The sequence below is a fragment of the Salmo salar genome, chromosome 11 (assembly GCF_965601325.2).
Source record: "Salmo salar chromosome 11, fSalSal1, whole genome shotgun sequence".
NCBI classification, from domain to species: domain Eukaryota; kingdom Metazoa; phylum Chordata; class Actinopteri; order Salmoniformes; family Salmonidae; genus Salmo; species Salmo salar.
Window position 1 is genome coordinate 21,185,663 of NC_138301.1, and position 24,377 is coordinate 21,210,039.

At 43.7% G+C, this 24,377-nt stretch overlaps 1 protein-coding gene and 1 long non-coding RNA gene across 3 annotated transcripts in view; both read right to left on the reverse strand.

Annotated features, from left to right (window-relative positions):
• The window catches only part of LOC106562206 (myotubularin-related protein 10-like), a 30,257-nt gene extending 25,517 nt beyond the window's left edge, over window positions 1-4,740 (reverse strand). The window contains exons 1-2 of one of the 2 annotated variants that reach the window (XM_014126910.3): window positions 4,106-4,740; window positions 3,869-3,929 (exon numbers count right to left, since the gene is read on the reverse strand). In XM_014126910.3, coding sequence (XP_013982385.1) covers window positions 3,869-3,929; window positions 4,106-4,162 — 118 coding nt within the window. In that variant the 5' untranslated portion in view covers window positions 4,163-4,740. Of the gene's footprint in view, window positions 1-1,191; window positions 1,407-3,868; window positions 3,930-4,105 lie in introns of those variants that run through there. The other variant, XM_045689160.2, reaches the window with a different exon arrangement.
• A 6,412-nt stretch (window positions 4,741-11,152) lies between these two features.
• Window positions 11,153-23,002, reverse strand: LOC123725238 (uncharacterized). Its single transcript, XR_006757752.2, has 3 exons — window positions 15,690-23,002; window positions 12,551-12,585; window positions 11,153-12,427 (listed from the first exon to the last, which is right to left on the reverse strand). It is a non-coding gene; the product is annotated as an uncharacterized LOC123725238 (long non-coding RNA).
• Window positions 23,003-24,377: the final 1,375 nt, after the last annotated feature.

Genomic DNA, 24,377 nt, shown 5'->3' on the forward strand with positions numbered 1-24,377 from the left:
AGACCTGCCAACTGACCCAACTAACCACAACCTGGCTTTGCTTCCTGGGGTTTTGTAGCTTTCAAAGCAGGCCGCCTGTGTTTGTGTACAGTATCTAGCAGACCAGATCACAGTTTGGACAGCTGGTGGCGAGGGACACAGACTCAGAGACCCAACATGGTCTCTGTATACAGTGATTATCACAATCCCCTCAGTCACACGAGACTAGGGAGAAATGCCTCAGTCACAACACAAAGACGGCAGTTAAAGGGACAGATATGCATCAGCATTCCACCTGTACAATAGTAGAGTACAGTGCACCAGTAACACCATCACATTGTTGATGGATTGCGATAAGACATGTCCTTTTGAGAAAACTCATGACTTTGCCCATATTAGCCTAGGTTGTGTGATTAACAGAGCAGAACTCATGTGCTGACAAACTAAGTGGTGAAGAGAGACTGAGGACAGCATTAGTATGTGGCCAGAGAGGTGAGAATGTGTTTGGGAGTACAGAGAGTGCGCTTTGCCTCATGCAAACACCACTGCCAGGCACATTTTTCCACCGCCTCAGCTCACATTCTCCTGAGAAAACAACAGTGGGACATCTATTACAGTACCTGTCTAACTATCATTACAGATGCCTACAGTTCAGATGAACGTGTTGTAACGGTTTTGACTTGAGGTTATCATTTATAGGGGTGCCAGGTAGGTTGTGCCTACCAGAGAAAATATTGGTTTCTCCTTTTAGTTTGGGAGGGAATAGTCCCATCTGGTCCGTCAAGTCTACACCAATACAAAGAACTCATGTAAAAGTCAGGATGGAAATACACTTTTCATAAACCCTTAAAACATTGGAAAGAACTTACAAAACAACTGTATTCTTTTGCGTGGTTGTATTACTAACATTAATGATCACACACAACAATATAACAAATAATGAGCTCTAAACAGCTCTGGTTCCTCCAGAAATGTCCTGTACCTCGGCCTAAAAAGAGTCCAGCCCGGTAAACAAGTTCAGGGAACTCAAGTGACCTTAGTCACGCAATGTTTGTCCGTTCATACAGTGTAGCGTAAACCCAGTGTCAATCATACAATCAAAATTACTAATATTTTACCACACAACTATAAAGCGTATCACATCTTAATAAATCCTCAACTACAACTACAGAAATCATCACGGTATATATCACACCAAAACAAATAAAATACCGTATACAAAAAAGGTTGTAGTCAGTTGGTCAGTCAGACAAGCCAATCCGCCGATAGATCTCCAGCGGAGAAAGGCCACAAAGAACAACAGAGAGGTGTAGTCCTCGGATGCAAAGAGTGGATCCAGTCCTGGGTAGATTTGCTATTAGGCTACACAAAGCACACTTTTAAAGCAACACAACAAACGGAAGAGAGAAGCTTCAGAACTGAGGGTTGAACACATCCTCATTCATGTTTCCATCACAACCCCACTTTTGCGCAGCTGATGCTGACTATTTAATTGGGAATTAAAGGGGAAGCACCCTATTGGAAGGAGAAACACTATTTCATTGAGAATTAAAGGGAAAGCACCCTATTGGAAGGAGAAGCACTGAGACGGTTCAGAAAAATTCAGGGCCGTCACAGTGTGTCATAAAGGTGGCAGTGTGTCAGCGAGGAGCCTAAACAAGACAGTCAATGTTGGTCGTCTATGTTTGGACGCCCACACACACACTCCAGAAACACAAGTCACATACAAAGAGAGAGAGTAGGAGAGAGAGAGAACTAGGCCTAGAGGAAGAGAGAAAAACATTCAGAGAGAAGAGGGAGAATCCCAACCAGACAGTTCACTAATTAGAGGTAGGAAGCCAGCAAAGGACCAGCCAGGGATGAAGAGAGAATCTGAGGAGGACAGAGAGATAAACAGAGAGCTACAGAAATTAAAGGGGTAGGACAGATGAACAGAGAGAGAGAGAGGAAGATAGAAGAGAGAGGACAGTTGAGATGATTTGTTGAGATGAGTTAGCCCCACTGTGGTCCTCTGTCTGGTCAGTTTGGTGTGGACTTGAATAGATCATTCAATCAGAGACCCCTTTGAATGGGTCACATTCAAGTCGCATAGCAACACTGCCGAGGAGCTGAGAAGCCCATAAACAAAGCCAAAGTCTCTCCATTCAAGGAGAGATCAGAACATAGACCATGGTGTAAAATCAAACCTGAGATTCAATGTAGGCTAAACTGTTTGTAGTCCAGTTGAGGGAGAGGAGGTGACTACCTTATTTTGTAAAGCAAGGCCAGGTGGCACTGCGTGAGGGCATCAAGTTTACTTTCACTGCCAGCATTCATTTAAAGACACTGGCAGAACCCAGCAATAACACTAGCTAAACCTCCAGTCAAAGAACAGAGGCTATCCCTCTATAAAACATACCAGCATCTTAAAAATGATCAGCTGAAATAGAGAAGAGTAGAAGTATACAACCAAAGCAGGGCTATACAGTGTGCCTGTTTTACTCACATATGCGGCCAAATATTTTACTGTCCGATCCTAAAAATGAAGGATTCTAGCATTATTACATCAAATATTTTTCATTGCGCTCCTAAATTTCTTTGTGTACGCAAGCATTTTACAACTTAGGCGCACATGTGCTCCTTGTAAAAAAAAAAGGTCAGTGTAGAGCCGTGCAAAGCAGAGAAAAAAGCAATAAAGTACAACGTTTTGGTTTTATTTCAGCAGCTTAAAAAAAACCATGCTAATTGCTTCTAGAATGAGGGAAGGTCTATCCTCTGTTGCTTAATTAAAAGGAGTGAACGCCTCAAAGGGAAATTGGTCCCACAGCACAACCTCTGGTTCATTACTTGTCCTTAGACTCAGATATAGGCCTAATGATACTTCAAGGTTATATGGTCAAGTGTTTCTCAATCTTGTTCCATTATATCAGTGAGCTTCTGCCTCCATAACAGCCATGAATGAACTGAAATGCCAACGAATGTTGTTACACATCCTGGATTTTTTGGAACAATAGTTTAGGGGGGGGCAACATTAATTGAGTGGGAGGGTCATGGCCCCTCCCTGTACACAGTTTGATGAGTGATGGTTAGACACATACACTGAATTTTCATTTTCTTTCTAATGTCTCCTTGTATATCTTCATATGCTGGAGCAAAATGTAATATGGAGAGGTTCGGTGTCAGTTTAGCTCACACAAACACTGCCAACTTAATGGAAAAAGAAGTCAACAAACCTGGGGCCCTGCCACACATTAAAAACTCATTGGTGGAGAAAAACACACTAAAATGTGGTAAATAGCTTTTAGTGACTGATGGCCTGTGAACAGGAAATACCCTTGTGAATCTCTTATTGTATTCTCCTTAAGACAGTCATTAACCAACACGCATCCTCTCTGAGCTGGGATTTGACTGCAAAGGCAGGAAGGAATATATGAACCAGCCCATTGTTAACTAAGGCTAAATTATGCACCGTTAGTTGCAGTGATGAAAAGGATGCCGGACAGGCACTGCATTGCCATGGTGACTTGAGACAGCCCAGAGAAAACAGACTCAGTTGGATTAGATTACCACAGCCTAATGATGCGACAATTAGGGATGCAAATGACCCGTGGGCAAAACCACAAGTGAGGTACACTGACTGAGTACACATTCAAAACAACCAATTACATTTAGCTGAAGAGATACAGGAGATTTCACTGGCAGGTCATTTAAATATCAGTCATCTTTACATTAGCATGAGAAGAAAAACTAACTGGATGAGATCAGCCTTTACAGGTTATTTTTCAGGAGTGGGATATTTTGATGGGTGGTTTAATTTATGTAACCTCTACATACTCATAACATAGTTGTTAGTTAAATAGGACAGGCTGAGGCAACAAGTTAGCTGTGGCAGAGGGAACTGTAAACTCACCTGGAAGTAACCTGGCCTCTAACTTCTTGATAGGTGGCTGTGGAATTTTTTTCAGATCAGTCTGCATGAAAGGTAAAACGGAGACAGTTTGTTAGTCTATAATAAGCTAACTAAATGCACAACATATACAGTAGCTAGTGAATTAACAAGTAATCCTACCTAGCTAACTACTCAGTAGTAGCAAGTTATAGTTTACTGAGGACAAAGTAACGTAGCTAGTAAAGTAAGGTTACTCACCTGTAAAGGCGGAAGGTAGGATTTAAAGGTTGGTTTCATGGGCTTCACAGAAAACATTATTAACAGCTTGAGTCCAACAACTAAAGTTGATTAATGGATACTTCCAAGGCTTCAGTGAGAAAATAATGTCAAAACTTAGCTAACGTGTAAGCTGGATAGCACAACAGCTCAAAAATAAACTGCTTAATATGTCAAGTAGTCAAATACAATCCATCTTTCGAGATAGATTTCTCCATTTGGATTAGGCTGAGACAGCTGGCTGACTATCCCCTTTCGTGTCAACACACAGCTGTTGCGCTGTGCTGGCGAGCTATGGTTGTCCTCCTAGCGAGCTAGTAAGCTAACATTGCAGTTCGCTGCTAGCAAGCAAGTTTTAGTTCGTGAAACAACTTGGTAGAGCTAGCTATCTAGCAAGCATTCCATTTGCAGAACTTTCAAACGCCTTGCCGCAGAACGTTGCTCCATTCATTAGCTTGCTGAAGTAGAACTCCACAACGTAAACCCTGATGGCATACAGCAGTGATAACTTTCGAATTTAGCTAGCTAGCAGCATTATATCCAAAGCTTCGCTATCCTTTCGCTTTATAGACACAGCGGCCATGTTTACCTTCGGGAGGAGACAGAGACAGATAGGGGAGGAGTTTCGGGACGGGCTATGTTGAACCCCCAAGAACAGACCTGGGACCAGTTTTAACTGACTGCTATCCAGGCTATATACAAAAGTGAAAATATAAATGTAGGAGCCTTTTGACCCACAACTGAGGGCATGGGAGAGCCCCATAAAGTGATTTCTCTCACGCTCTTGATTCCACAAGCATCGTCTGATCGATTCATATGTCGACTTGGGGCTCATTATACACTATTCCCAATTGACAATCAAATTGATATTGCAAAGATTGCACATCAAAATAAAAAATCCCATTAATTTTATTTATGCAATGTTTATTCAATGTTACATAATAATTAGGCAATCAAACATACAGTATCACACAATATCAGAGAAACATTAAGCAGAACTGTAGGACTGAGCACTACCACCATTTAATGAAAATGTTAAATCCAGCATGAGTGGATCTAACACCATCATTACGTTTGCCGATGACACAACAGTGGTAGGCCTGAACGCCGACAACGACAGAAAAGGACTACAGGAAAAGGAGTACCGATCACACCTCCCATTCTCATCGACGGGGCTGTAGTGGAGCAGGTTGAGAGCTTCAAGTTCCTTGGTGTCCACATCACCAACAAACTAACATGGTCCAAGCACACCAAGACAAGAGAGCACGAAGAGGGCATGACAAAACCTATTCCCCCTCAGGAGACTGAAAAGATTTGGAATGGGTCCTCAGATCCTCAAATGGTTCTACAGCTGCACCATCGAGAGCATCCTGACTGGTTGCATCACTGCCTGGTATGGCAACTGCTCGGCCCCCGACCACAAGGCACTACAGAGGGTAGTGCGTACGGCCCAGTACATCACTCAGGCTAAGCTTCCTGACATCCAGGACCTCTATACAAGGCGGTGTCAGAGGAAGGACCTAAAAATTGTCAAAGACTCCAGCCACCCTAGTCATAGACTGTTCTCTCTGCTACCGCACGGCAAGCGGTACCGGAGTGCCAAGTCTAGGTCCAAGAGGATTCTAAACAGATTCTACCCCCAAGCCATAAGACTCCAGAACATCTAATCAAATGGCTACCCGGACTATTTGCATTGCCCCCCTCCCCCCAATGAAATGTATTTATAAAGCCCTTTTTACATCAGCCGATGTTACAAAGTGCTATACAGAAACCCAGCCTAAAACCCCAAACAGCAAGCAATGTAGATGTAGAAGCACGGTGGCTAGGAAAAATTCCCTAGAAAGGCAGGAACCTAGGAAGAAACCTAGAGAGGAACCAGGCTCTGAGGGGTGGCCAGTCCTCTTCTGGCTGTGCCGGGTTGAGATTATAACAGTACATGGCCAAGATGTTCAAACGTTCACATATAACCAGCAGGGTCAAATAATAATAATCACAGTGGTTGTAGAGGGTGCAACAGGTCAGCACCTCAGGAGTAGATGTCAGTTGGTTTTCATAGCCGATCCTTCAGAGTTAGAGACAGCAGGTGCAGTTTTCCGGTCACAACTTGCAGACTTGTTTACGCTGCTGTGCGTTTTGTTGCCGATCTTACTTTGCTACCTGACGGTTTTTTACTTTTTCATTACCGTATATTTTTACTTTTTCCCTCACTCAACTTTTTTCATTCAACTTTTTCACCCCGGAGGTTTTATCTGGACATGGTTCGTCAGGACTTCAAACAGCCGAAGCTAAGTAACATTAACATGATGCCTTCTAATTGCAGTCGTTGTACTTATAATATACAGGAGAACGATCGCCTTACGGCAAGGATAGCTGTGCTGCAAGCCCAGCTTCAGACGCGATCGTTAGGCAAGGGTAATTTCAGTGTAGGAAAGGATGAAACAGCGTCTGTGCCACCAGTAAGTACAGATAGTAACGTTAGTATAAACCCCCTCGCACGGTCCCCGCAGCCGGACATCTTTCTCATGGCTTCTGGAGGGAAACGCTGTAGGAATGCTCAACCGGTGTCGCTTATTCAGCCGACAGAAACTTTCAACAGGCCGAGACTTCTCTGGTCTCTACTCCTCCCGTTGTGGGGTCTGAGACGCCGACGGCTCCCACCATTAGCTCTGACAAATTGAAAACCCTAGTCATTGGCGACTCCATTACCCGCAGTATTAGACTTAAAACTAATCATCCAGCGATCATACACTGTTTACCAGGGGGCAGGGCTACCGACGTTAAGGCTAATCTAAAGACGGTGCTGGCTAAAGCTAAAACTGGCGAGTGTAGAGAGTATAGAGATATTGTTATCCACGTCGGCACCAACGATGTTAGGATGAAACAGTCAGAGGTCACCAAGCGCAACATAGCTTCAGCGTGAAAATCAGCTAGAAAGATGTGTCGGCATCGATTAATTGTCTCTGGCCCCCTCCCAGTTAGGGGGAGTGATGAGCTCTACAGCAGAGTCTCACAACTCAATCGCTGGTTGAAAACTGTTTTCTGCCCCTCCCAAAAGATAGAATTTGTAGATAATTGGCCCTCTTTCTGGGACTCACCCACAAACAGGACCAAGCCTGGCCTGTTGAGGAGTGACGGACTCCATCCTAGCTGGAGGGGTGCTCTCATCTTATCTACGAACATAGACAGGGCTCTAACTCCTCTAGCTCCACAATGAAATAGGGTGCAGGCCAGGCAGCAGGCTGTTAGCCAGCCTGCCAGCTTAGTGGAGTCTGCCACTAGCACAGTCAGCGTAGTCAGCTCAGCTTTCCCCATTGAGACCGTGTCTGTGCCTCGATCTAGGTTGGGCAAAATTAAAAATGGCGGTGTTCGCTTTAGCAATCTCACTAGTATAAAGACCTCCTCCATTCCTGCCATTATTGAAAGAGATTGTGATACCTCACATCTCAAAATTGGGTTACTTAATGTTAGATCCCTCACTTCCAAGGCTGTTATAGTCAATGAACTAATCACTGATAATAATCTTGATGTGATTGGCCTGACTGAAACATGGCTTAAGCCTGATGAATTTACTGTGTTAAATGAGGCCTCACCCCCTGGTTACACTAGTGACCATACCCCCCGTGCATCCGGCAAAGGCGGAGGTGTTGCTAACATTTACGATAGCAAATTTCAATTTACAAAAAAAAAAACAATGACGTTTTCGTCTTTTGAGCTTCTAGTCATGAAATCTATGCAGCCTACTCAATCACTTTTTATAGCTACTGTTTACAGGCCTCCTGGGCCATATGCAGTGTTCCTCACTGAGTTCCCTGAATTCCTATCGGATCTTGTAGTCATAGCAGATAATATTCTAATTTTTGGTGACTTTAACATTCACATGGAAAAGTCCACAGACCCACTCCAAAAGGCTTTCGGAGCCATTATCTACTCAGTGGGTTTTGTCCAACATGTCTCTGGACCTACTCACTGCCACAGTCATACTCTGGACCTAGTTTTGTCCCATGGAATAAATGTTGTGGATCTAAATGTTTTTCCTCATAATCCTGGACTATCGGACCACCATTTTATTACGTTTGCAATTGCAACAAATAATCTGCTCAGACCCCAACCAAGGAGCATTAAAAGTCGTGCTATAAATTCTCAGACAACCCAAAGATTCCTTGATGCCCTTCCAGACTGCCTCTGCCTACCCAAGGACGTCAGAGGACAAAAATCAGTTAACCACCTAACCGAGGAACTCAATTTAACCTTGCGCAATACCCTAGATGCAGTTGCACCCCTAAAAACTAAAAACATCTGTCATAAGAAACTAGCTCCCTGGTAAACAGAAAATACACGAGCTCTGAAGAAAGCTTCCAGAAAATTGGAACGGAAATGGCGCCACACCAAACTGGAAGTCTTCCGACTAGCTTGGAAAGACAGTACCGTGCAGTATCGAAGAGCCCTTACTGCTGCTCGATCATCCTATTTTTCCAACTTAATTGAGGAAAATAAGAACAATCCGAAATTTCTTTTTGATACTGTCGCAAAGCTAACTAAAAAGCAGCCTTCGCAAATGGAGGATGGCTTTCACTTCAGCAGTAATAAATGTATAAACTTCTTTGAGGAAAAGATCATGATCATTAGAAAGCAAATTACAGACTCCTCTTTAAATCTGGGTATTCCTCCAAAGCTCCATTGTCCTGAGTCTAGACAACTCTGCCAGGACCTAGGATCAAGGGAGATACTAAAGTGTTTTAGTACTATATCTCTTGACGCAATGATGAAAATAATCATGGCCTCCAAACCCTCAAGCTGCATACTGGACCCTATTCCAACTAAACTACTGAAAGAGCTGCTTCCTGTGCTTGGCCCTCCTATGTTGAACATAATAAACGGCTCTCTATCCACCGGATGTGTACCAAGCTCACTAAAAGTGGCAGTAATAAAGCCTCTCTTGAAAAAGCCGAATCTTGATCCAGAAATTATAAAAAACTATCGGCCTATATCGAATCTTCCATTCCTCTCCAAAATTTTAGAAAAAGCTGTTGCACAGCAACTCACTGCCTTCCTGAAGACAAACAATGTATACGAAACGCTTCAGTCTGGTTTTAGACCCCATCATAGCACTGAGACTGCACTTGTGAAGGTGGTAAATGACCTTTTAATGACGTCAGACCGAGGCTCTGCATCTGTCCTCGTGCTCCTAGATCTTAGTGCCGCTTTTGATACCATCGATCACCACATTCTTTTGGAGAGATTGGAAACCCAAATTGGTCTACATGGACAAGTTCTGGCCTGGTTTAGATCTTATCTATCGGAAAGATATCAGTTTGTCTCTGTGAATGGTTTGTCCTTTGACAAATCAATTGTACATTTCGGTGTTCCTCAAGGTTCCGTTTTAGGACCACTATTGTTTTCACTATATATTTTACCTCTTGGGGATGTCATTCGAAAACATAATGTTAAATTTCACTGCTATGCGGACGACACACAGCTGTACATTTCAATGAAACATGGTGAAGCCCCAAAATTGCCCTCGCTAGAAGCCTGTGTTTCAGACATAAAGAAGTGGATGGCTGCAAACTTTCTACTTTTAAACTCGGACAAAACAGAGATGCTTGTTCTAGGTCCCAAGAAACAAAGAGATCTTCTGTTGAATCTGACAATTAATCTGGATGGTTGTACAGTCGTCTCAAATAAAACTGTGAAGGACCTCGGCGTTACTCTGGACCCTGATCTCTCTTTTGAAGAACATATCAAGACTGTTTCAAGGACAGCTTTTTTCCATCTACGTAACATTGCAAAAATCAGAAATTTTCTGTCCAAAAATGACGCAGAAAAATTAATCCATGCTTTTGTTACTTGTAGGCTGGACTACTGCAATGCTCTACTTTCCGGCTACCCGGATAAAGCACTAAATAAACTTCAGTTAGTGCTAAATACGGCTGCTAGAATCCTGACTTGAACCAAAAAATTTGATCATATTACTCCAGTGCTAGCCTCCCTACACTGGCTTCCTGTTAAGGCAAGGGCTGATTTCAAGGTTTTACTGCTAACCTACAAAGCATTACATGGGCTTGCTCCTACCTATCTTTCCGATTTGGTCCTGCCGTACATACCTACACGTACGCTACGGTCACAAGACGCAGGCCTCCTAATTGTCCCTTAGAATTTCTAAGCAAACGGCTGGAGGTAGGGCTTTCTCCTATAGAGCTCCATTTTTATGGAATGGTCTGCCTACCAATGTGAGAGACGCAGACTCAGTCTCAACCTTTAAGTCTTTACTGAAGACTTATCTCTTCAGTAGGTCCTATGATTAAGTATAGTCTGGCCCAGGAGTGTGAAGGTGAACGGAAAGGCTGGAGCAACGAACCGCCCTTGATGTCTCTGCCTTGCCGGTTCCCCTCTTTCCACTGGGATTCTCTGCCTCTAACCCTTTTACAGGGGCTGAGTCACTGGCCTACTGGTGTTCTTCCATGCCGTCCATGGGAGGGGTGCGTCACTTGAGTGGGTTGAGTCACTGACGTGGTCTTCCTGTCTGGGTTAGGCGCCCCCCCCCTTGGGTTGTGCCATGGCGGAGATCGTTGTGGGCTATACTCGGCCTTGTCTTAGGACGGTAAGTTGGTTGTTGGAGACATCCCTCTAGTGGTGTGGGGGCTGTGCTTTGGCAAAGTGGGTGGGGTTATATCCTGCCTGTTTGGCCCTGTCCGGGGGTATCATCGGATGGGGCCACAGTGTCTTCTGATCCCTCCTGTCTCAGCCTACAGTATTTATGCTGCAGTAGTTTATGTGTCGGGGGGCTAGGGTCAGTCTGTTACATCTGGAGTATTTCTCTTGTCTTATCCGGTGTCCTGTGTGTATTTAAATATGCTCTCTCTAAATCTCTCTTTCTCTCTTTCTGTCTTTCTCTCGGAGGACCTGAGCCCTAGGACCATGCCTCAGGACTACCTGGTATGATGACTCCTTGCTGTCCCCAGTCCACCTGGCCGTGCTGCTGCTCCAGTTTCAACTGTTCTGCCTGCGGCTATGGAACCCTGACCTGTTCACCGGATGTGCTTGTTGCACCCTCGACAACTACTATGATTATTATTATTTGACCATGCTGGTCATTTATGAACATTTTAACATTTTAACATCTTGACCATGTTCTGTTATAATATCCACCCTGCACAGCCAGAAGAGGACTGGCCACCCCTCATAGCCTGGTTCCTCTCTAGGTTTCTTCCTAGGTTTTTGGCCTTTCTAGGGAGTTTTTCCTAGGGAGTTTTTCCTAGCCACCGTGCTTCTTTCACATGCTTTGCTTGCTGTTTGGGGTTTTAGGCTGGGTTTCTGTACAGCACTTTGAGAATATCAGCTGATGTATGAAGGGCTATATAAAAAATAAAATTTGATTTTGATTTGATTTGATTTGAGTAGAGAGAGAGAGTCGAAAACAGCAGGTCCGGGACAAGATAGCACGTCCGGTGAACAGGTCAGGGTTCCAGGCAGAACAGTTGAAACTGGAGCAGCAGCACGACCAGGTGGACTGGGGACAGCAAGGAGTCATCAGGCCAGGTAGTCCTAAGGCATGGTCCTAGGGCTCAAGTCCTCCGAGAGAAAGAGAGAGAGTTAAAGGGAGCATACTTAAATTCACACAGGACACCGGATAAGACAGGATAAATACTCCAGATATAGCAGACTGATCCTAGCCCCCCGACACATAAACAATTGCAGCATATTATCTATGCATAGTCACTTTAATAACTCTACCTAAATGTACATATTACCTCAATTACTTAGACTAACCGGTGCCCCCGCATATTGACTCTTTACCAGTACCCCCTGTATATAGCCTCGCTATTGTAATTTTACTGCTGCTCTTTAATTATGTTACTTTTATTTCTTTATTTTTTTTAGGTATTTTAGTAAGCATTTCACTGTAAAGTCTATACCTGTTGTATTCGGTGCATGTGACAAATAACATTGATTTGATTTGACCCCCATCCCAAACAAACCCCTGGTGGCCCCACCCCAACCCCGGTCTAAACACAATATCTACATGATATGAGTAACTATTGGTTGTTAGTAATTCATACTTTCGTTCCAATCCTGAGGTGGTCAGGTGCATGACGTCTGTGAGGCCTGGGGGTCAAAGGCCTCATATTCAGTATTGAGCATGACCACAGAATAGGGCTCGGCAGCAACATCAGCATGTTCCTCAGCCCTGTTCTGTGCAGTGTTCCTCGGCCCTGTTCTGTGCAGTAACAGGATCTCTCCCTTCAGTCAGCTTCAGAAGTGATTAGGGCCCCTCATCCTCTCTTCTGCTCACAGCATAATGGGAGCCTACACCCAGAAAGAGGAAGTAGTGGGATTAGATGGGTTTGAGCTGCAGTCAGCAGCACTGTATTTCTATGAACAAATTCACACATTCCTATTATGGAATAAACATGCACAATGCACACTCACAGTCTGAGTCATGCATCTCCTCTCCATCTTGATCTCTGTAATAGATCAATAATAAGTATTATCATTCTAGAATAAATATGTATTGTATTAAATCATTAGCAGCATGTTTTTATTTTTTTATTTAACCTTTATTTAACCAGGTAGGCCAGTTGAGAACAAATTCTCATTTACAACTGCAACCTGGCCAAGATAAAGCAAAGGAGTGTGACAAAAACAACAACACAGAGTTACACATGGGATAAACAAATGTACAGTCAATAACACAATAGAAAAAATCTATGTACAGTGGGTGCAAATGTAGTAAGGTTAGGGAGGTAAGGCAATAAATAGGCCATAGCGGCAAAATAATTACAATTTAGCATTAACACTGGAGTGATAGATGTGCAGATGATGATGTGCAAGTAGAGATACTGGGGTGCAAAAGAGCAAACAAAAAAATAAAATTATGGGGTTGAGGTAGTTGGGTGTGCTATTTACAGATGGGCTGTGTACAGGTACAGTGATCGTTAAGCTGCTCTGACAGCTGATTCTGAAAGTTAGTGAGGAAGATATGTCTCCAGCTTCAGTGATTTTTGCAATTCGTTCCAGTCATTGGCAGCAGAGAACTGGAAGGAAAGGCTGTCAAAGGAGGTGTTGGCTTTGGGGACGACCAGGAGTTTTTCCAGACTCCCTGACCTGACAAGTGGTGCATTTCCATACAGGATTTACCCCAGTGTTTTACCCAGAAGTCTCAGACTTTTCTGTTTCCATCTACAGTTGAAGTCAGAAGTTTACATACACTTAGGTTGGAGTCATTAAAACTAGTTTTTCAACCACTCCACAAAGTTGTTGTTAACAAACTATAGTTTTGGCAAGTCGGTTAGGATCTACTTTGTGCATGACACAAGTAATTTTTCCATCAATTGTTTACAAACAGATTATTTCACTTATAATTCACTGTGTCACAATTCCAGTGGGTCAGAAGTTTACATACACTAAATTGACTGTACCTTTAAACAGCTTGGAAAATTCCAGAAAATGTCGTGGCTTTCGAAGCTTCTAATTGACATCATTTGAGTCAAGTGGAGGTGTACCTGTGGATGTATTTCAAGGCCTACCTTCAAACTCAGTGTCTCTTTGCTTGACATCATGGAAAAATCAAAAGAAATCAGCCAAGACCTCAGAAAAAAATGGTAGACCTCCACAAGTCTGGGTCATCCTTGTGTAACCGATGTGAAATGGCTAGTTAGTTAGCGGTGGTGCGTGCTAATAGCGTTTCAATCAGTGACGTCACTCGCTCTGAGACTTGAAGTAGGGTTTCCCCTTGCGTTGCAAGGGCCGAGGCTTTTGTGGCGCGATGGGTAACGATGCTTCGTGGGTGTCAGTTGTTGATGTGTGCAAGGGTCCCTGGTTCGAGCCCAGGTTGGGGCGAAGAGAGGGACGGAACCTACACTGTTACACTTGGGAGCAATTTCCAAACGCCTGAAGGTACCACGTTCATCTGTACAAACAATAGTACGCAAATATAAACGCCATGGGACCACACAGCCATCATACCGCTCAGGAAGGAGATGCGTTCTGTCTCCTGGAGATGAATGTACTTTGGTGCGAAAAGTGCAAATCAATCCCAGAACAACAGCAAAGGATCTTGTGAAGATGCTGGAGCAAACAGGTACAAAAGTATCTATATCCATAGTAAAACGAGTCCGATATCGACATAACCTGAAAGGCCACTCAGCAAAGAAGAAACCACTGACCCAAAACCGGCATAAAAAAGACAGACTACGGTTTGCAACTGCACATGGGGACAAAGATCGTACTTTTTGGAGAGCGACATCTCAAGACATCAGTCAGGAAGTTAAAGCTTGGTCGCAAATGGGTCTTCCAAATGGACAATGACCCCAAGCATACTTCCAAAGTTGTGGCAAAACGGCTTAAGGACAACAAAGTCAAGGTATTGGAGTGGCCATCACAAAGCCCTGACCTCAATCCTATAGAACATTACTGGACAGAACTGAAAAAGCGTGTGTGAGCAAGGAGGCCTACAAACCTGACTCAGTTACACCAGCTCTGTCAAGAGGAATGGGCCAAAATTCACCGAACTTATTGTGGGAAGCTTCTGGAAGGCTATCCGAAACGTTTGACCCACAATTTAAAGGCAATGCTACCAAATACTAATTGAGTGTATGTAACTTCTGACCTACTGGGAATTTGATGAAAGAAATAAAAGCTGAAATCATTCTCTCTACTATTATTCTGACATTTCACGTTCTTAAAATAATGTGGTGATCCTAACCGACCTAAAACAGGGAATTTTTACTAGGATTAAATGTCAGGAATTGTGAAAAACGGACTAAATGTATTTGGCTAAGGTGTATGTAAACTTCCAACTTCAACTGTAGATGACCTGGAGCCAGTGGGTTTGGCGACAAATATGTAGCGAGGGCCAGCCAACGAGAGCATACAGGTCACAGTGGTGGATAGTATATGGGGCTTTGGTGACAAAATGGATGGCACTGTGATAGACTACATCCAATTTGCTTAGTAGAGTGTTGGGGGCTATTTTGTAAATGACATCGCCGAAGTCAAGTGTCGTGTCTTTGGCTATGCCGGATTAAGTGATATGACAGGCTAATTTATAAAATGATTTCTCTGTAATTAATATTACCTGATTAAGCTAATCATGTAAATGTAATTAACTAGAAAGTCGGGGCACCACGGAAGAACGTTTATAGAGCTGTTATCTTCCGAATAAACTCTTAAAATACTTAGTAATATTTTACATCGATAGCCGTCATCTCAATCCTCACCTTATTTTCAGTCTCATAATGAAAGTTGTAAATTCTTGGCTATCTTCACGAACCCTGGCTAACAAGTTGAATCAGCAATACAAAATTGGGTTTAATTATTTATTTACTAAATACCTAACTAATCACACAGAATTACAAATACACAGAATACAATGACGTCATACAGAAAACGTCCTGGTGGACGGAACCTGTATCATGGCTGGTTACACAAAGGAAAGGGGGTTGGGCTAGAATGAAAGAGCGGGAAGATTTAGGAACAAAGAAACAGCAGCTATGCTATCGTAAATACATTATCCTATGCATTCTAAATTACCGCCCATTTGGAAAAGGAAAATGCAATAAATATTTACTCTGAGCTGCGCTTCGGTAGATTGGTCGTAGATGCTGGCCGGGTTGGCCAACAGATCTTCCTGTACTCGGAACAATGTCTCTGGTGGTAAATTGGATACGTGGTGGTATCTTCGTCCGTCTGTTAGACTGGATCCGTCGTCCGTCCTTTCCTAGCCCACGTCGACAGCGGCAGCTGCTAACTCAACGGCTAGGAAGTATCACTTCTGTAGTGAATAAGCTCAAAGTTCATACCATTCGCCATCAAAGCTCACGCCGAGGTTGGCATAGTTCTGTCCTTGATATGTGTGTCTCCTTCTAACGTGGAGGCTGCAGCCCTCCCGTACTGGAACAACCTGGTTATCTTTTCGTCAAAGGATTATATAGTGGAGAGGGGGAGGGAGGTGTTTCATCGTTTATAACCCCTGTCTCTTCACAGGGTTGGCCACTGATCGAGCAGGGCACTTTCCTTATGAAAACCCAAATCTCTCATTCGGAAGCTAAAATTACATTTCATCTCCTAACAAACATTTTCAATATCAAACATTTCAATTGCATAACAATTCCATGTGACTCTGATAACTAGAGGGTGTATACTTTCTCAGATACAATTTATGTCGTCCTGTCATCAGTCATAATGTCTCAGATGACAACCGAACTGACATACATACTCATTACGTTCCCAAGCATATTTCCAACTGGTTTTATTAACCAAATATGTGGTACCTTTCCACATTTGTTTGATGTTCCCAGACTCTCTATATTTAACAGGACAGTAGTCCTTCAGTAGGGTCAGTAAGAGAGGAAGAGAGAAAGGTATTTATGGGGGGGGGGTCATAAACCTTACCCACAGGCCAACGTCATGACAGTCCCCCCATGTTGGGTTCAATCTTGCGATTAACCTGCATGTTATAACCCAACATAAAAATGAACGTGGGTTGTCCTAGTTGTGGATCATCGTTGTGGTCCCCATCTGGCGGTCGACCCGGGTAGGGTGTCTGCAAATGAAGAAGTCCGCTCCAAGGCTGGGCAGTAGATGTCCAGTTGGTGGTTGCTATTGCAGTCCCCCCTCTGGTGGTCGACCCGGGTAGGGTCTCTGCAAATGAAGATGTCCGTTCCATGGCTCGGCAGCGGATGTCCGGATTGGGATCGCCGTTCCGGACCCGTCGTCTGGTCGTCCAGACTGGAATATCTGGGCAGTAACTTAGGCAGATGTTAACAACGCACACACACTCATGAAATATATCATTACATTTCCCCCCAAATGAGCGGCGTTGTGGCACTAACTGATGGTTGTATGGGGGAGTTGTTTATGGCTCTATCACTTTCTATGTGCCGAAGAAAATGAAACAAAATGAATGAAAGCATAAACAAAACAAAATATAGTTATGCCACCTTAATCATCTAATTGGACTGTATTCTATCTACGTCCATGGTCTTGGCAAAATGACCCTATCATGGCATTGTCTAATGACATATCTCGGGCTTTCCTAATTTGCGGGGTGGCGCTTAGGGTACTATCCTAAGTTGACAACTATATGATAAGTCTACAGCTGTAAGGCACTAGTTTTGGGCAGTCTACAGGATGACCTATGGACTTCTGGTTAGAAAACTGGTGAGTGCTGTAGAGTCACAGGCCTAGAAGTAAACGTTCAACTTTACTAAGGCTGGTATTTTGCTTGGACCCTTAAGTGATCCTAGCATAAATCCTAATTGGATGTTCCGTTGTGCATGTGCGTTTATGCTTACACAATCGCGCATGTCAAGGGAAGAAAACCAAGTATCCTGGCAGATTACAACTTGTTCAGAATGAGTCTGACGTAGTCAGGTAATTTTCAGGTCAATGCCTGGAGGTCAGTCAGAATTGGTGTCAAGGGAGTCTGTAGTAGTTTTCTACAAGTCACGGTGTCTTCCACTATTGTAGTGGCGGTATGTATGAAGTCTATTTCATAGCTATGTTATCCACGGAGGAGCTAACCTCACGACGGAAGTACTCTAAGTATTAGACCAGTCGTACGTGGTGTGATCATGGTTCATGACTTCTAATAACTTTTCTCCTGACGGAGGGTTCTATTTATTAGTGGCATGTGTTAACCATTGGAAGAGTGCAATGGAGATTCCCTTCCCCGTGTTGCACTCTGAGTGACTCCTATGTCGCTATTATCAATAGCAATTTAACTTGTGAGGTTACTAATCCTCTTACTGAGTGTTGCTGGACTGACTGTGGTATTGGTACTGGTATTCAAGGGGTCCAGTTGTCCTACCGATTTATTCTGAAATATTATCTACCGGAACACATGATTGGAGCATATTACTAGTTGTATTGTAGTTGAACCTACACATGGCAAGGAATGATTATTGTTGCCATTTGTTTTGGAGGTGGACAAGTCCATTGGACTTCCTTTACGACCAGTGTGGTACACCTCAGTACTATCTTAGATGTCTTCTAAGATAATCCCCATCTAGGGGCCTGTCTGCTCCTCACTGTTCTCATAGGGGAGTTTACAACTAGATTTGATTTATGCTCTGGCGGCCTCGTACGGTGTTGTCCGTAGTCTCGACCCCCCCACCGGCCTCGATGAGGCTCATCATGGGTCTGGGCTACTATTCCCCCCCTTTGTGTCTCGGGACCCCCCCACCAGCGGGTGGTGTTGGTGTCCGAGGCGCAAACGAAAAGGTCGGACCCTATGTACGAGTTGTCCGTGGCCGCGTTATTATGAGAATGGCTGTAACCTTTCAACCAAATCTCCTGGTGTTTGTGCTTCAACACCCTCAGTGGCTGTCGAGGTCTGTCAGTCACCACCGCGTCCGCGTGTGGCAACCTCTTCAGTACCTGCAAACTGAGACGAGGATATCGGTCTGTGATATCGCAAAGTGTTTCACCAGTGGGAGTCATCGGGTCAGTTGCTGGACTGACGCCATTAGTGTCATTGTAAGGGGTGACAGTCCCCAACAAAGCGGAAGGTGTATCATCGGAAGCAGAGTGTACTCTGCACATCAATGTTTTTCTTGCTGAGACGGCCGCAGTGCTTGCGGAAGTGTCCGAAGAGCAAGGGAAGTTCATCTCAACTATCGTATTGCACGACTGCAAGGAGGAGGGAAGTTGCTTATTCACAGAGACAGCTGGCTCGAAATCATGAAAAGAATGGTCAATCAGGTTGGCTGATGGAATGTGTCGAGATATCGTACTATCTCCGTGGATCGGATTTTGTACCAAGAGGTTTCTAAACGTCTTTTCCCAAAGGGGTGCTTTCGACAGATACCCCTCGTGAATGACTGCATTGCAGCTAGCGTTAGGGGAAGACAGTGTGGTCAGTGGAGAAGGCACTGTGGCCTGTGACCATACCTGGTTGGTTTTCCAATCCATCAATGGGAGTAACCGATCCATCAAGTCTGCTCCAAGTAGCAGGGTTACAGTTTCGAGGCTGGTAACATACACAGGGTGAACGAGCGATACGTCCTGGAAGTGTAGTTTCAGCATGACTCTCAATGTGAGAGGCGAGGTAGTCTGAGTGACCCCTCGAAGTGTAGTGTCGCATCGTTCCACTTTTAACCAACGTTTAGTTGGCTTCAAAGCCCTTTTTAGATCATCAAACAATGTTTGAGAGATGAGTGATATTGTCGCACCCGAATCAATTAGCGCATGACAAGCTAAGCAGTCCTCCAGGACTGTTTCCAGGTATGGCCGTTTAGATTCGTGGTTAGTGGACATATTCCCCACAAAGTGGAGTGGTCGTTCGCAACGACGTGATGTGCCATGTCTGTTCAAGATGGAAGCAGATTGACTTTTCCGATTTTGAGTGAGCTTGGCTTTAACGAAGCGTTTGACCTTTTTCTTCGCAACTTTTGTATCAGAGTCTATAGACAGAGCCCGGGGGCTTGTTTCTTGATCAAGCGGGCCCTGGATAGGGTCTTGAATGAGAGCGGGAGAAATTTGAACTTTAACGTCCTTGCTATGGGTGTTAATTCCTGCGGACCTGGTGTCCGGTAATTCCCCGTCTAGTCCTTGTGACTTATCTTTTACCCTTTTCTCAAATTGTTCTCGCTTAAGTTCTTCCCGTAGTGGGACTTCTGGAGAACATTGGTCTACGTTTTGATCGTCCTTCAACCCTTTGTTACCCTTGTGCTCTGACACTTTTTGTGGGTTGGGTGCAGGAACGTAGCGAACGGGTCGATTGTAGCGGTAGTCATGTTGATGGCTACGTACTTTACAGTTATTTCGACCGCGGAGGTTATTGGAATCATGGTTTCGTGGTAGAAACTGTTGTTGTGCGTCATCTCTCGACGCTCCAATACCTGATAATGCACCCTCTAACTGGAGTGAGTGCTCCTGGTTAAACTTCAAAACCGAGTGGTCAGGGCTCTTAGCGTTGTGAACTTTTGATGCCTCAAAAGCTGTGCTTGCAAGCTCTCTGAGTTGTAAGATAGGCAAGCCAACGTGGGCTGCAGGGCCCAAGTAGGTAATGAAGGTGGGATACATGTTCGACAGAAACATTTGTTTGAATGGTAACAGCTCTTCCATTCCTGTTTCCGTGAGTAGGCCAAAGTAAGCTGAACGAAGCCTATGATAGAAAGCTTGTGGGTGTTCGTTCCGAGCTTGTTTGACCGTGTTAGCCAGTGAGCTATCGTGTTTGCGAGTCGCAGAACCACTGAATTCTAATTTCAAAGCTGTGGCAAGTTTAGCGTAGTCATTTAGCACGTGTTGCTGTTGTAGGCGAATGAACCTCGTCACGTGTCTATTCGACGTTCGCTTCAACAGGTAAACCCTGTCAGAACCCGTAGCATTCGGGTAGCCACCCAACGCGTCCTCTATGTCAGCTAGGAACGTCTCAGTATCGTTTGGCTGACCTGGAACGGGGTCAAAGGTGGGGAAATTCTTGACGAGTTTGTCAAGGTATTCCGCGCCAAGCGGGCGGAGAGGGTTGGCTTCATCCTGTGGAGAAATTGGGGCCGACAGGCCAAGAGGAGAAGCCAAGCTTTGGCTTTGTTGGCCAAGAGGCTCCATATTACTCAGTGCCGAATGGCCAAGAGGAGAAGACTGAGGGACACATGATGGAGGCAATGTCTGAAACCTATCGTCTTCACTCCTTTGAGTACCGGACTCCGGTTGCTTGGATGGGTAGTCATGCTGTAGAGCGTGACCATTCTGGACTTCCTCCAGATGGTACCTAAGGGTGGTCTTCTGCTGCATTGCAGAGTCCACTTGAGCGCTTAGAGTACCAATTTTGGACACGTGAGTGTCACACCTGCTCCTTTCGGTCTCAAACTTATCTGTCATGGTTTGCAGATAGAGGTCTCGAGTACGGAGCGAGAGATTCAGTGATGAGATTTCCTTTGCTTGCTTAGAAATCAATATTTCCATCCTCATCACCTGAGTTCTCTCATCATTCATTTGGTCAGCGACTTCAATAAGTTCTGCTGATTTGTCATCCAACTTAGTCATTGTGTTCATCAACTGATCGTCTTTGGTCTGCAGAATTTGGAGTAGAACATTGTTACCTTGAGTAACGTTCAACAAAACTGCCTGCATGTTATCAAATTGCGCGTTCCTGTTTGTAGATAACTCGACAGATTTATCTAGTTTGGCGTGGACTACATCGCATTTAGTTTTGGCTAAATCGAGTTGTTCCTGCAGATGACGATTTTGTTGGAGAGTTTGTGCTCGTTCATCGTCATAAGTATTTGCAATTACTTTTAATTGTTCCGATTTCAAACGCAGTTCCTCGACTAGCAGAATGTTTTCATTTCCTGCTTTTGTCAATAGTTGCTCAGTTCTCTCCACCTGTGCCCTCATGTTAGCCATGTCTTGCACGTGCTTCAGCTGTGCACTGTGGTATTGGACCGATGCCAACCTTTGATGGCGATACATAAGTGCTAAAGTGGAGAGAACAGTCACAAAGCCTGTATTTGATGGTTGATTTTGGAGAGCGTTCGCAATTTCGGCTGTTGTTTTTCTAATGGCATAATTAGGGTTGGTATCACTGCTGAGGTCAGAGATCAATCCTTTTATGGGTGGAGGTTCACTAATTAGCGGAGGAGTGGTGACCACCTCCTTTGGTAGCTTGCACATTATTAGAAAAATTTAGAGGAAAAATGTTCCTATTTTTTTTTCAATGTTTGGGTTTGGAATTCATTGGAAGCTGCAAAGACAAGTTTAATCTATTTATAGATGTTGACAAACCATCAGTACTGTACCAGTAATGTGGAAGTTGGACGTGAATGAATTTGCAAAAGCAAATTGAATTAATTAATCAATGCCAATGATTAATCCTACCTGGGTAGGCTATCTGGGTATTAAACTTGAATTAACCTGAGGTGTTGGTTAATATGGGAAGTTTAAAAGTGTCTCATTTGATTGCAAGAACATTAAGGTATGTTCAACAATTTAACTTATTAAATTGAATGAGATGATAATCCATACAATCTCCATTGATTGGATATCATAAGTGTAAACAGTAGATCAAATGTTGGGAACACTCCCCACTATGGTACACTTCTTCCTTGGGCCGAAGCCACATGGGATTCCCGCTGGGGCGGGACTTCTGTCAGTACTGGATTACTGAATGGGTTTTGCAAAAACAAATTTTACTGATTGATCAATTTTAATGATAAATCAAACCTGTATAGGCTATATGGGATTTAAACTTTAATTAACCTGAGAGGTTTATCATCTAGGTTAATGTGGAAAAAAGATTACAATGTCTCATTTAGAAAACTCATCAATTTGGATATTATTTAAACTTGAGAATTTAAATCTGGCAATTTCACTTATTAGTTCAATTGAATAAGACATCGATATCCGTCTGGATATCACGAGTAACGACTTGAGTGTCACCTGACTAATTATTTGAAGGAAGGTCCCTGCTGGCACACGCTGAAATCCAACTCAAGTCGGATGAATTACAATGTGGCACAAACAAAATGGCTGTTTTCCATTTTGTTAGCTTAGCATCTCGAGCAAGCTAATGCTACTTGATGCCTGAACAATGCTCAACATAGGATTCCCTTGGCAAGGGAAAGGTTTTACTTATAACGTATTATGTTCAAACCCTTTTCGGCGATATTTGACGATGTTTTAACCGGAACTCGCGGGAAACAACGAACTGCACCGTGGTCTGCTCGCATCGAAACGCGAGAGACAGAGAGATACTTATCGCTGGTCAAGCTAATCTCTCCTAAATTTCAATCGGCTGGCTCTTTGTCCTCGCTCGAGAAATTAATAATGACCTAGCCAACACGCGTCTGAAACGCGAGAGGCAGAAATACTTAGCGTTTGGCCAAACGCGCTATTTCTCAGATAGCTTTATCAGTCCTCCTACAGAACTGTATAGCTTATGCTACCCACTGACTACGTCAGAGCACAACACGGAGGCGATTCTCCAGAGCACACACGCACCAATAATTCCGATCTACACTTCCCATAATGTATATAATAAACTTGGTATATTATGTAATCTGCTTTTCAATTCTATATAGGCTGAATCAAAATGAAAGCTTCATCCTATTTTAGATTCCTCGCACGGGGGCTCCAAATTTCGTGTCTTTGGCTATGCCGGATTAAGTGATATGACAGGCTAACTTATAAAATGATTTCTCTGTAATTAATATTACCTGATTAAGCTAATCATGTAAATGTAATTAACTAGAAAGTCGGGGCACCACGGAAGAACGTTTATAGAGCCGTTATCTTCCGAATAAACTCTTAAAATACTTAGTAATATTTTACATCGATAGCCGTCAATCTCAACCCTCGCCTTATTTTCAGTCTCATAATGAAAGTTGTAAATTCTTGGCTATCTTCACGAACCCTGGCTAACAAGTTGAATCAGCAATACAAAATTGGGTTTAATTATTTATTTACTAAATACCTAACTAATCACACAGAATGACAAATACACAGAATACAATGATGTCATACAGAAAGCGTCCTGGTGGACGGAACCTGTATCAAGGCTGGTTACACAAAGGAAAGGGGGTTGGGCTTGAATGAAAGAGAGGGAAGATTTAGGAACAAAGAAACAGCAGCTATGCTATCGTAAATACATTATCTTATGCATTCTAAATTACCGCCCATTTGGAAAAGGAAAATGCAATAAATATTTACTCTGAGCTGCGCTTCGGTAGATTGGTCGTAGATGCTGGCCGGGTTGGCCAACAGATCTTCCTGTACTCGGAACAATGTCTCTGGTGGTAAATTGGATACGTGGTGGTATCTTCGTCCGTCTGTTAGACTGGATCCGTCGTCCGTCCTTTCCTAGCCCACGTCGACAGCGTCAGCTGTTAACTCAACGGCTAGGAAGTATCACTTCTGTAGTGAATAATCTCAAAGTTCATACCATTCGCCATCAAAGCTCCCGCCGAGGTTGGCATAGTTCTGTCCTTGATATGTGTGTCTCCTTCTAACGTGGAGGCTGCAGCCCTCCCGTACTGGAACTACCTGATTATCTTTTCGTCAAAGGATTATATAGTGGGGAGGGGGAGGGAGGTGTTTCATCGTTTATAACCCCTGTCTCTTCACAGGGTTGGGCCACTGATCGAGCAGGGCACTTTCCTTATGAAAACCCAAATCTCTCATTCGGAAGCTAAAATTACATTTCATCTCCTAACAAACATTTTCAATATCAAACATTTCAATTGCATAACAATTCCATGTGACTCTGATAACTAGAGGGTGTATACTTTCTCAGATACAATTTATGTCGTCCTGTCAT